The sequence below is a fragment of the Anolis carolinensis genome, unplaced genomic scaffold (assembly GCF_035594765.1).
Source record: "Anolis carolinensis isolate JA03-04 unplaced genomic scaffold, rAnoCar3.1.pri scaffold_10, whole genome shotgun sequence".
NCBI classification, from domain to species: Eukaryota; Metazoa; Chordata; class Lepidosauria; order Squamata; family Dactyloidae; genus Anolis; species Anolis carolinensis.
In genome coordinates this window covers 26,084,499-26,097,257 of record NW_026943821.1, presented here as the reverse complement: position 1 = coordinate 26,097,257, position 12,759 = coordinate 26,084,499, and the positions used below count along the sequence as shown (strand labels likewise).

At 42.9% G+C, this 12,759-nt stretch overlaps 1 protein-coding gene across 1 annotated transcript in view; it reads left to right on the top strand.

The window, feature by feature from the left end:
- Positions 1-1,118: 1,118 nt before the first annotated feature.
- extl1 (exostosin like glycosyltransferase 1) overlaps positions 1,119-12,759 on the top strand; it is a 55,782-nt gene continuing 44,141 nt past the window's right edge. Inside the window, exon 1 of the mRNA XM_062962148.1 lies at positions 1,119-5,370. Within this exon, the coding sequence (XP_062818218.1) occupies positions 4,430-5,370 (941 nt within the window). The 5' untranslated portion in view covers positions 1,119-4,429. The remainder of the gene's footprint in view (positions 5,371-12,759) is intronic.

The following is a 12,759-nucleotide window of genomic DNA, read 5'->3' as shown; positions in this document are numbered from 1 at the left end:
TAATAATAATAATAATAATAATAATAAACATCACACAGTCCTAGACACTTGGGAAGTGTTTGACTTGGGATTTTGTGATACGAAATCCAGCATATCTATCTTGTTTGCTGTGTCATAATAAAATAATAATAATAATAATAATAATAATACATCACACAGTCCTAGATACTTGGGAAGTGTTCGACTTGTGATTTTGTGATACGAAATCCAGCATGTCTATCTTGTTTGCTGTGTCATAATAAAATAATAATAATAATAATAATAATAATAATAATAATAATAATAAACATCACAGAGTCCTAGACACTTGGGAAGTGTTTGACTTGTGATTTTGTGATACGAAGTCCAGCATATCTATCTTGTTTGCTGTGTCATAATAAAATAATAATAATAATAATAATAATAATAATAATACATCACACAGTCCTAGACGCTTGGGAAGTGTTCGACTTGTGATTTTGTGATATGAAATCCAGCATATCTATCTCGTTTGCTGTGCCATACAATAATAATAATAATAAAATACATCACACAGTCCTAAACGCTTGGGAAGTGTTCAACTTGTGATTTTGTGATACGAAGTCCAGCAGATCTATCTTGTTTGCTGTGTCATACTACGTCGTTGTGTCAATAATAATAATAATAATATTTTTGAGGCTGGATGGTCATCTGTCAGGGTGGTTTGATTGTGTTTTTCCTGCATCGCAGATTGGGGTTGGACTAGATGATCCCTGGGATTTCTTCTAACTCTATCATAATAATAATGTTTAAATAATAATAATAATAGAGTTGTGTGATGCACATTATCATTATATTACAATAATATTATTATATTGAGGCTGGGTGGCCATCTGTCAGGGGTGCTTTCCCTGCCTGGCAGAAATCGGGTTGGACTAGATGACCCTTGGGGTCTCTTCTAAGCTCTATTGCTTGTCCCCGACCCGCTTTAAGGAGACACGAATGAAAAGCGCCGCCTTAAAAAACACCCCGAGGCCCCGCCTCCTCCCCGTCGTCCAGATAAGAAAGGGTTACCCGGAGCCACGCCTCTTCAATCGGCGGGGACCAATGGGAGGCGAGGGGCGCGGCCGGGGGCGTGGCCTGGTAAAGGTGGGCTGGGGAGGCTTCTTGCCTGGACCAGAGGCTGGGCGGCGGGCGAAGGGAGCGATGGCTTGGCCGAGCCTGGCATCCTTGCTCCCCTGGATTGGAACTCAAGCCTTGGGCGGAGAGCGCGGATAGCGGGGCCTGGACCTGGGAGCCTGGAGCCGGTAAGGGGCGAGAAGGGGAGAGAAGAAGGCAAGAGGAGCCCCAGCCTCTCCAAAGGCAACTACTCACCTGCTGCCATGAGTCTCCTTGCAAACTCAGCAGAAGGAAGGAAACAATAATAATAATAATAATTTGCCATTTTGAATATATTTTATTTATTTTTAAATCAAGGAAAGAAAGGGAAAGAGAGCTGGTTTGGCACAGAATTGGACTCAAAACATAATAATAATAATAATAATAATAATAATAATAATAATAACAATAATAATAATAATAATTTGCCATTATATTTAAGAGTAATATTTTTAAATCAAGCAAAGCAAGGGAAAGAGAACTGGTTTGGCACAGAATTGGACCCAAAACATAATAATAATAATAATAATTTGCCATTATATTTAAGAGTAATATTTTTAAATCAAGCAAAGCAAGGGAAAGAGAACTGGTTTGGCACAGAATTGGACCCAAAACATAATAATAATAATAATAATTTGCCATTATATTTAAGAGTAATATTTTTAAATCAAGCAAAGCAAGGGAAAGAGAGCTGCTTTGGCACAGAATTGGACTCAAAACATAATAATAATACTAATAATAATAATAATAATAATAATAATAATAATTTTCCATTTATAAGGGTAATATTTTTAAATCAAGGAAAGCAAGGGAAAGAGAGCTGGTTTGGCACAGAATTGGACCCAAAACATAATAATAACAATTTGCCATTATAAATATTTAAAAATATTTCTCTCTCTCTCTCTCTCTCTCTCTCTCTATATATATATATATATAAAGAGTAATATTTTTAAATCAAGGAAAGCAAGGGAAAGAGAGCTGGTTTGGCACAGAATTGGACCCAAAACATCATAATAACAATTTGCCATTATATTTAAGAGTAATATTTTTAAATCAAGGAAAGCAAGGGAAAGAGAGTTGGTTTTGCACAGAATTGGACCCCAAACCATCCAAGATTGGAGACTCCTTGGGAATCCCTTTCAGGTGGGATCCCTTCCAGCCCCCACTGCTTGCTTTTCCAAGCCAGGAAGGTCCAGGTCCGGTTTCCCGGGGAGAGGCTCAAATATCCCGAGCGAGCGAGCGAGCCCTTGAACTCTCTTCTAAGGGCAGGGCTTTGCAAGAAGGGAGCGGAGGAGGGCAGTGCCAGGCAGGCCAAAGCTGGCCAGAGGAGCAGGAAGGACAACACAGGCCCAGCCAAGCCCAGAGGGAGCCCGAGAGCTGACTCTATCAAAGGGCAGATTTTTATCTCAACGGGAAATAAGACTTTTGAGAACTGAAGAAAGGAATTTGGAAAAACTTCGCCAAGAAGTAGCTGGAGGAGGAAAAGGAATCACTTCTTTGAGTAGTTCCAAATAAGTCGGACATTGCTGGTCTCAGAGGGCATCAAGGTGTCGAAAGATGCATTTGGATTAACTAAGGCTCTGCTGCAGATTGGCTCCAGCACCAAACAAACAATCACTTCTCAGAGTAGTTCCAAAAAAGTCTAACATTGCTGGGCTTGAAGGACATCAAGGTGTCAAAGGCTGCGTTTGGAGAAACTGAGGCACCGCTGCAGATTGGTTCCAGCACCAAGCAAACAAGGAATCGCTTCTCAGAGTAGTTCCAAATAAGTCTTAAATTGCTGGTCTTGAAGGACATCAGGTTGTTGAAGGCTGCATTTGGAGAAACTACGGCAACGCTGCAAATTGGTTCCAGCTCCAAACAAACAAGGAATCGCTTCTCAGAGTAGTTCCAAAAATGTCTAACATTGCTGGGCTTGAAGGACATCAAGGTGTCGAAGGCTGCATTTGGAGAAATTAAGGCACTGCTGCAAATTGGTTCCAGTGCCAAACAAACAAGGAATCACTTCCCAGAGTAGTTCCAGATAAGTTGTACATTGCTGGTCTTGGAGAACATCAAGGTGTCAAAGGCTGCATTTGGATGCACATAAAGCACGGTTGCAGAGTGGCTCCAGCGCCAAACAAGCAAGGAATCGCTTCTCCAAGTAGTTCCAAATAAGTCGTACATTGCTAGTCTTGAAGGACATCAAGGTGTTGAAGGCTGCATTTGGAGAAACTGAGGCACCACTGCAGATTGGCTCCAGCACCAAACAAACCGGAATCGCTTCTCAGAGTAGTTCCAAAAAAGTCTAACATTGCTGGGCTTGAAGGACATCAAGGTGTCGAAGGCTGCATTTGGAGAAACAGGCACCGCTGCAGCTTGGCTCCAGCACCAAACAAACAAGGAATCACTTCTCAGACTAGTTCCAGATAAGTTTTACATTGCCGGTCTTGAAGGCCATCAAGGTGTCAAAGGCTGCATTCAGATGAACTAAGGCTCTGCAGTGCCAAACAAACAAGGAATCCCTTCTCGAACTAGTTCCAAATAAGTCTAACATTGCTGATTTTGGAAAGCATCAAGGTGTCAAAGGCTTGGGAGACCTAAAGCACTGCTGCAGATTGGCTCCAGCATCAAACAAACAAGGAACCATTTCTTAGACTAGTTCTAAATAAGTTTTACATTGCTGGTCTTGAAGGGCATCAAGGTGTTGAAGGCTGCATTTGGATGCACATAAGGCACCTCTGCAGATTGGCTCCAGCGCCAAACAAACAAGGAATCCTTTCTCAGAGTAGTTCCAAATAAGTCCAACATTGCTGGCCTTGAAGGACATCAAGGTGTCGAAGGCTGCATTCGGATGAACTAAGGCTCTGCTGCAGATTCGCTCCAGCATCAAACAACTAGGACTTTGCAAACAAGTCATCCTTGGCCGTGTCGTAAGATGGGCAAAGATTTGGCAAGGCTAACGCAGACCCCTCCGTGAGATCATTGCAAAATGATCGGGTCATGAGACTCGGGGTCTTGCTTTGGTTTTGGTTTCTACTAGAGCCTGCAATTTGCACCGAACTTAACAGAAATTGAGTTCTTCTACATTAGAAAGCATCATGGTCTTTTCCCGTGAGCATGCCATCTCAAGAAAAGTCCAAAGTCCAGTGTATTGATTTTGGTTTCAAAGGTAAATTCATGCTTAATTTGCTCTGAGATCCTATTATTATTATTATTATTATTATTGTTGTTGTTATTATTACCGTCTGGCCTGCCTTTGATGACTTCTCCTTTGTCGACGGAGCGGGCCTCCTTTTTCCAATAAGGAGTCTCGCGGGTTCTGCGTGAACCTATGCAGGCCAGGAAAAAATACCTCTTGATGACTTTCTTTGCCACGTGGCTCCTGCTCTCGCTGTTCGGAGGAGACCAGATCCGGCGCTTGGCCTTCCTGCCCGGCAAGAGATCCGGGGCGCTGCAGAGCTGGCCTCGCTGGGCCGACGGGTTCCTCCTGGAGAGCTTTGCCGACCCCGAGCACCTCGACGGCCATGAGGGAGACCCCGAGGAGCCCTCGCCCAAAGCCCGGCGCGAGTTGAGGAGGAGCATCTACAGGAACAGCCGGTGCCGCATGGAGACCTGCTTCGACGCCTCCAAGTGCCGGGAGCACGGCTTCAAGGTCTTCGTCTACCCCTTGGAAAGAGGGGACCCCGTGTCCGAAAGTTACCTCAAAATCATCGCGTCCCTGGAAGAGTCGCGGTATTTCACGTCCAACCCGGAGGAGGCCTGTCTCTTCGTCCTTAACATCGACACGCTGGACCGGGACCACCTCTCCCTGCGTTTCGTCCGCAACATCGACGAGAAAATCCAAGGCTTCCCTCTCTGGAACGACGGGCGCAACCACCTCATCTTCAACCTCTACTCAGGCACGTGGCCCAACTACACGGAAGACTTGGGCTTCGACATCGGCCAGGCCATTCTCGCCAAGGCCAGCTTCTACATGGAGCACTTCCGCCCCGGCTTCGACATCTCCATCCCGTTGTTTTCCAAGGACCACCCCCGGAAAGGCGGGGAGCGGGGCTGGCTGCACAAGGCCTCCGTCCCGCCGCCGAAGAAGAAGTACCTCTTGGCCTTCAAAGGGAAGCGCTACCTGACCGGAATCGGCTCCGACGCCAGGAACGCTCTCCACCACATCCACAACGGCAAAGACATCATTTCCCTCACCACGTGCAAGCACGGGAAGGACTGGGAGAAGCACAAGGACACGCGGTGCGACAAGGACAACGCAGACTACGAAAAGTAAGTGAGCGGGCTTTTTGCATGTATCTATTTATTGTGTCAGAAACAAATAGAGAAAATAGCAATCTATCTTCTATCTATCTATCTATCTATCTATCTATCTATCTATCTATCTATCTATCTACTAGCTGTGCCCGGCCACGCGTTGCTGTGGCGAAGTATTGTGGTATGGGAAATAAAGTATTGAGGAATTGGTGGTAGTTACAATTATTGCTCTCCCTGTAATTAGGACTTTATTTTTCTTTTCTTTTCTTTTTGTTGTATCAACCTAGAGGCGTGGATGATGGGTTGTGTTGTCAAATTTCGAGGTTGGGGGGCCTGTAGGTTGGGGTTTTGTTGTTTTGTGGGTCGCCGTGATGCCATCAGATAATCTGTATTTTATAGGTAGTGTGGAAGAGGCCTAAGTGAGGCCTAACTCTGCCTGTCCCCTGGGCTGAGTGGGTTGCTAGGAGACCAAGTGGGCAGAGCTTAGCCTTCTAACTGGCAGCAATTGGATGAAAGCAATTATTCCTCTCCCTCTAATTAGGACTTTATTTTTCTTTTCTTTTTGTTGTATGAACGTATAGGCATGGATGAGGGGTTGTGCTGCCAAGTTTAGTGTTTCTGGGATGTGTAGTTTTGTTGTTTTGTCCTAGGCCGAAATTTCATTACCCTTTTATATATATAGATATAAACTAGCTGTGCCCGGACACGCGTTGCTGTGGCTTATGGGAATGCTTTGTTGGCCAGGTGGAATAGCAGTGAATAGCCTTGCAGCCTCAAAGGCCTGAACCCTGGCTGTACCCCGGTGCCATTGTGACCGAGGAGGTTGCTAGGAGATGAAGTGGGCGGGGCCTAAAGGGGGCAGGGCCTACCCTTCTGACCAGCAACCAGGGTTGAAAATGGCTCTTCCTCGTGCTCTAATTTGGACTTTCTTTTCCAGGTTGGATGACTATGTCTTTTTTGGCCAAATTTGGTGTGATTTGGTTCAGTGGTTTTGTTGTTTACTCTGTCCTACAAACGTACATTACATTCTTATATACAGTATCTATCGTGTCAGAAACAAATAGAGAACAGCTATAATGTATAAAAAACTGCAAACAAAACTTGACATGATACTAAATGTCCTTTAACCAGAAACTGGCAACTTGTGTCGCTGTGAGAAGGTCCTCCGTTGTGGATGTGGCAGGGCTCAGACCACATTGTAGCCACAGTGTTCTGTGGTTTGCTCTTTTCCACACTTGCATGTCATGGACTCTATTTTGTAGCCCCTTTTCTTTATTTCTTGTTGTGCCGGAGCTTAGCCTGTTCAGCGCCTTCCAAGTCGCCCTGTCTTCTATGTCCCCAGGAAGGAGTCTCTCATCCAGTTTAAGCCACTGATTGAGTTTCCGGGTTTTAGCCTGCCACTTTTGGACTCTTGCTTGCTGAGGTGTTCCTGCGAGTGTTTCTGTAGATCTTTGGAAGCTGTCTCTTGATTTAAGTTGTAGTTTGAAAAAGTCATTTTTCCAAGTTCTGATTCATCTACAGCAGGTATGGGCAAACTTCGCCCCTCCAAAACACCTGGAGGGCCAAAGTTTGCCCATGCCTGATCCACAGCATGGAACAAAGGCTACATCTACACGCTAGAATCCATACAGGGCCTTCCACACAGTCATATAACCCAGAATATCGAGGCAGATAGTCCACAACATCTGCTTTGAACTGGGGTAACTGAGTCCACATTGCTGTGTAATCCAGCTCAATGTGGATTTTATACAACTGTGTGGAAGGGTCCATAGTTTGACACTACTTTGAATGGGCATTACTTATTATTATTATTATTAGTATTATTATTATTATTATTATTATTATTATTATTATTGTATGACACAGCAAACAAGATAGATATGCTGGATTTTGTATCACAAAATCACAAGTTGAACACTTCCCTTGTTGTTGTTGTTGTTGTTGTTATTATTATTGGCTCAAAGACATAGTAGGACACAGCAAACAAGATAGAACACTTCCCAAGTGTTTAGGACTGTGTGATGTATTAATAATAATAATAATAATAATAATAATAAATACCCTGCTTTATCTCTCCCAAAGGAGACTCAAAACAGCCTAACATGAAAGCATCAGCATACAACCCGAAATATACAAGTATGCAAACATTATAACAGGATTAAATATAAACAGTATATAAAAATTTCCAGTTTAAAACCATTAAAACATATTAAAACATATTCAAAGTTCTTATGTCGCTCATGTTGAGCCTTATGAAATCTTGGGAATTGTAGTTTTGCAGTTCTGCAAGGTTTTTAACCATCTGCCAAACTACAAACTCCCAGGCTTCCGTAGCATTGAGCCGTTAAAGTGGTGCCAAACTGCATTAATTCTACAGTGTGGATGCACCCATGATGATGTGATAGATTTTGGGTACAATGTGGAGTGTGGAAAAGCGGCATTTGTATCTAGTTGACCCGTGGCCCATGTTTCCATTAGAAACTATTTAGATGAACAGCACAGGCTCATTTCCATGAAGCTTTCGCAAAAATAATTTCCCAATCGCTGGTGTCCTGGCTTAATAAGTATGTATAAGGTGTAATTATTGTTTTCTGCCTCGGGCACCGAAATGTTTGGGGCGAGCCCTTGCCGTATCTGTAAAGTTATCTCGGCAGGGAGGCGCGTGTGGTAAGGAAAACACAGGACTCAGCAAAATAAAGAAAATTGCAAGTGTTGTAGAATTCCCGTTGTCAAAAGCCAGGACATTTTGAGAGCCTTGGGAGCCGGGCGGTTAATATGTGCGCCGTGGAGCGATGTGTCAGCATCACCCTGTGCAAATATCATTAGGTTGTTTACCCAAACGTTGACTCGACTCATACTAAGTCACGGCTCCTTATCGTTTGTCCCTGGAATCTTTGGCTTAGCTCTGGAACTTGGGAAATGGGCGTTGTGTCTCTGAACATGTGCAGAATGTTTTCCTTGAAGGGTTTCCGTCTCCGCAAACCGATCCTCCTTCGGGGATGTAAACAACGATTCCCGTCTTTGCAAATGGGAAGAGAGTTTTATTTTATTTCTGTGTCATATACCTCACAGCCTTTGAAGATGCTTGCCATAGATGTGGGTGAAATGTCAGGAGAGAATGCTTCTGGAACATGGAACCCCGGGAAAAAAACAACACAACAACCCAGTCCTGTGTGTGTTCTAATCTAACCGGGGGCGCATTTACATTATTTATTTTTATTTATTTATTTGCAGTATTTATATTCCGCCCTTCTTTCTCACCCCGAAGGGGACTCAGAACGGATCACATTGTATACATATAAGGCAAACATTCAATGCCCATATACACATAGAACAAAGACAGAGACAGACACAGAGGCAATTTAACCTTCTCCCGAGGGGATGTTCGATTCCGGCCACAGGAGGAGCAGCTGCTTCATCATCCACTGCAACGGCACTTCCTCATTCCAACGACGGCTGGATGATTTTTATGGAGTGGTAAATTAGTTAAATTAGCCTCCCCACTTTTTAAGTGGTACCTTAATTTCCTACTTGATAAATGCAACTATCTTTCGGGTTGCTAGGACAGCATCGAGCAGGGGCTATTTTTTATTTTTAATTGTCGGGTGCTCACCCCGGCCACGGGCTGGCCTCGAACTCATGACCTCATGGTCAGAGTGATTTATTGCAGCTGGCTGCTCACCAGCCTGCGCCACAGCCCGGCCCCATTGCAGAATAGATGCTTTTTTGACACCACTTGTACTGCTATGGCTCCATGCTACGGGACCATGAGAGTTGTAGTTCTACAAGGTCTCTCTCCTTTTCTAACAATCAGTTTTAGTGCCTCACCAAACCGCAACTCCCACAATTCTATTGCATTGAGACAAGGTAGTTAAAGTCTTCTCAAACTGAGTTAATTCTACAGAATAGGTCAGGCACGGGCAAACTTCGGCCCTCCAGGTGTTTTGGACTTCAACTCCCACAATTCCTAACAGCCTCCGGCCTTTTCCTTCCCCCCCCTCGGACGCTTATATGGTCAGCGTAGACTCATATAATCCAGTTCAATCCAGTTAAATTGCATTGTAAACTGTAGTTGTACTCCAAATCCCGAAATTGTACATTTGGGTCGCCAAGATAGTGACAGTTCGATATACAAGAGCATCAAATTCTTTAAAGGTACTGGATAAAATTACCTTCGAGCTATGTATATAAAATTTATTTATTTACAATATTTATATTCCACCCTTCTCAGCCCGAAGGCGAATCACAATGCACATATACAGTAGAGTCTCACTTATCCAACATAAACGGGCCGGCAGAATGTTGGATAAGCGAATATGTTGGATAATAAGGAGAGATTAAGGAAAAGCCTATTAAACATCAAATTAGGTTATGATTTTCCAAATGAAGCACCAAAACATCATGTTAGACAACAAATTTGGCAGAAAAAGTAGTTCTATACGCAGTAATGCTATGTAGTAATTACTTTATTTATGAATTTAGCACCAAAATATCACGATGTATTGAAAACATTGACTACAAAAATGCGTTGGATAATCCAGAACGTTGGATAAGCAAGTGTTGGATAAGTGAGACTCTACTGTATATAGCAAACATTCAATGCCATTAGATATGCGACATATATAGACAGACACAGAGGCAATTTCACATTCTCCAGCTTCTGGCTTCATGAGGGTATGCTCAATTCTGGCCACAGGGGGAGCTGCCGCTTCACCGTCCACTTGTGACACCGAGTCCTTGGTGGAGTACTTCCTCATTCCTTTACGCACACTGCTGGAAGTTTTATAGTGTTGTAAATTAGTTAAATTAGCCTCCCCGCATAAAGCGGTACCTAGAATTTTGTACTCAACAGATGCAACTGTTTTTCGAGCTGCTTAGGTCAACAGTGAGCTAGGCTATTAACGGTCGGGAGCTCAATCCGTTCGGTCAGTAGTGATTTATTGCAACTGGCTATTAGCCAGGTAAGCCACAGCCCGGCCCATGAATCATCTTGCGTATATGAAACATCAATGAATTTATGCTTCAAGGCACATACATATATTGGTATTCCAAAATCCAAAGCACTTCTAGTCTCAAGCACGTCAACCTGGGCAAGTGAAGGTAAAAGAGAGTGAAAATGAAGCAGAAATGTATTTTTCTCTCTTTATGGAGCTTTCTAGACCCTTTCCTTTGCAACCTTAAAGCTGGGAACACCTAGTTGTTATGAGACATAACAATTAAATGTGTCGCAGCAAGAAATCCCGGAGCCTGAATGGCCGTCATTATAGTAAATGACTGAGCTTTGGGTTGTTTGTTTGTTGACCTTTTAAATCCGTTGAACTCGGTAGGTTGGTACGAAACACCGATTCTCAATTTGCAGAAGTGCAGCAGATGGCGAATAATTCCTGCCGTCCTCTTCCTTTCCTCCGTCGTGTCCTCTTCTTTCTGCTCCGTCCTCTTGTCAAGAAATGCCGGGATTCCCGCACGGGTTTGGCATCCACGGTCCAGGAATCCTGCCCAATCCAGCCTTGTTTTTCTTGGCTACAAAATGCCCCGCCGCAATGAGCCGTGCATGCTTTTCATTGTGCTTATTCAGTAGTAAACTTTTTATAATCAGACTGAAACTTGACATAAAGTCAACAGAGATGCACATCAATTGGATTACTCAACGCGAAATGATTCATAGCCAGATGCGCCGTGCCAAGATACAGAAGGAAAACTAATCCCGAAATGTGGATCTTCTGATCCTGGGGAGGGGTGTCAAACTTGTTGGAGGTTGTAGAACTAAATAAATAAACAAATAAATACATAAATGAATAGAAGTTTTAACACAGTTTCTGGATCAAGAGAAACCCCGCAGTATAATAAAATGTCACTCAGGCTTGTGTAACAAGTAACAGTGTCTTTACTTCGGTTCGAAAGATCCAAACAGGGCGACAATATATACAGCAGTCTTTCTCAATTCACACAGAGAACATAGGGAATAAACAATCCCTTTTAAACAGTCTTTAAATATGCCTCATTTGTCTTACAGGCCCAGGCTGTGGCGCAGGCTGGTGAGCAGCTAGCCAGCTGCAGCCAGCTGTAACAAATTACTCTGACCAAGAGGTCGTGAGTTCGAGGCCAGTTCGGAGCCTATGTTTGTCTTGACTTTGTTCTATGTTAAAGGCATTGAATGTTTGCCTTATATGTGTAATGTGATCCGCCCTGAGTCCCCTTCGGGGTGAGAAGGGTGGAATATAAATACTGTATATAAATAAAATAAATAAATAAATAAATAATCAGGCTTCGGAGAGTATGACAGTCATTTCCTTCCTGACCATTTCCAGTCCGAGATTAAAACCGTTTGTCTCGGCACCAAGCTAGAGACAGCAGCCAATCGGAATTCTGGCTCCTGACTGGCAAAGCCAATCAGCAATCGACACATCTCCTTTCCAGTCAATGCACCACATCATGGTGCCTCTTTTACAAATCCTCACAAAACTGCATTAATTAAAGTGTGTAGATTCACCCAGGGTTCGAGTCTGTGCCAACCAACCCTGGACAAATCTTACTGAGAAAACTTAGTCTTTAAGTGTCTGTAAATTAGACTTGAAGACCCATAAGAACAACAACCTCTTTGTAAAATGAAGTGATGTTCACTGGAAGCTGGGCATTAAGCTCCGCTGAGATAGTTTTAACTTTGTTTATGTTTTCAAATACATTACAACTTGTGCCCTCGGTTCGTGTCTGACACGATCAAATAAACCTGAAATCTGGTTGCAGATCATGTTGCCAAAAATGCAGCCGCAAACTGGGGAAAACCCCTTTCAAGGGAGTTTTTGGTTTCAAGGTGTTTTCCCAGGTTGCAAGCATGCTCAGGATGGGGAAATTTGGCAATATGGTTTTCTGCCAAATCTGAATTTCAAGGTTTGGAGGGCAAACCCAGAAGTCCAGTGGATTGCATGCTGGCTGTCCCCATTGTAAAAATTATTATATATTATTATTATTATTATTATTATTATTATTATTATTATTATTATTATTATTATTATTATTATTATTGTAGAGCTTCACTTATCCAACATAAACGGGCTGGCAGAATGTTGGATAAATGAAAATGTTGAATAATGAGGGATTAAGGAAAAGCCTATTGAACGTCAAATTATGTTATGATTTTACAAATTAAGCACCAAAAACATGGTAAAGGTTGTGTAGTAATTACTGTATTTATGAATTGAGCACCAAAACATGGCAATATATTGAAGACATGGACTGCAAAAACAGTGGCTACTAACAAATTGACTACAAATAGAGATAGAATTGCATAAAATGAACTTAGAATAACAACATTGTCGGAAATTAAATCCATAAAAAGTTCAATCCTTGCTGCCTAGAGAAACAGCTGTGGATCGGGATGGGAGGCAGGCTGCATTGGATAACCAG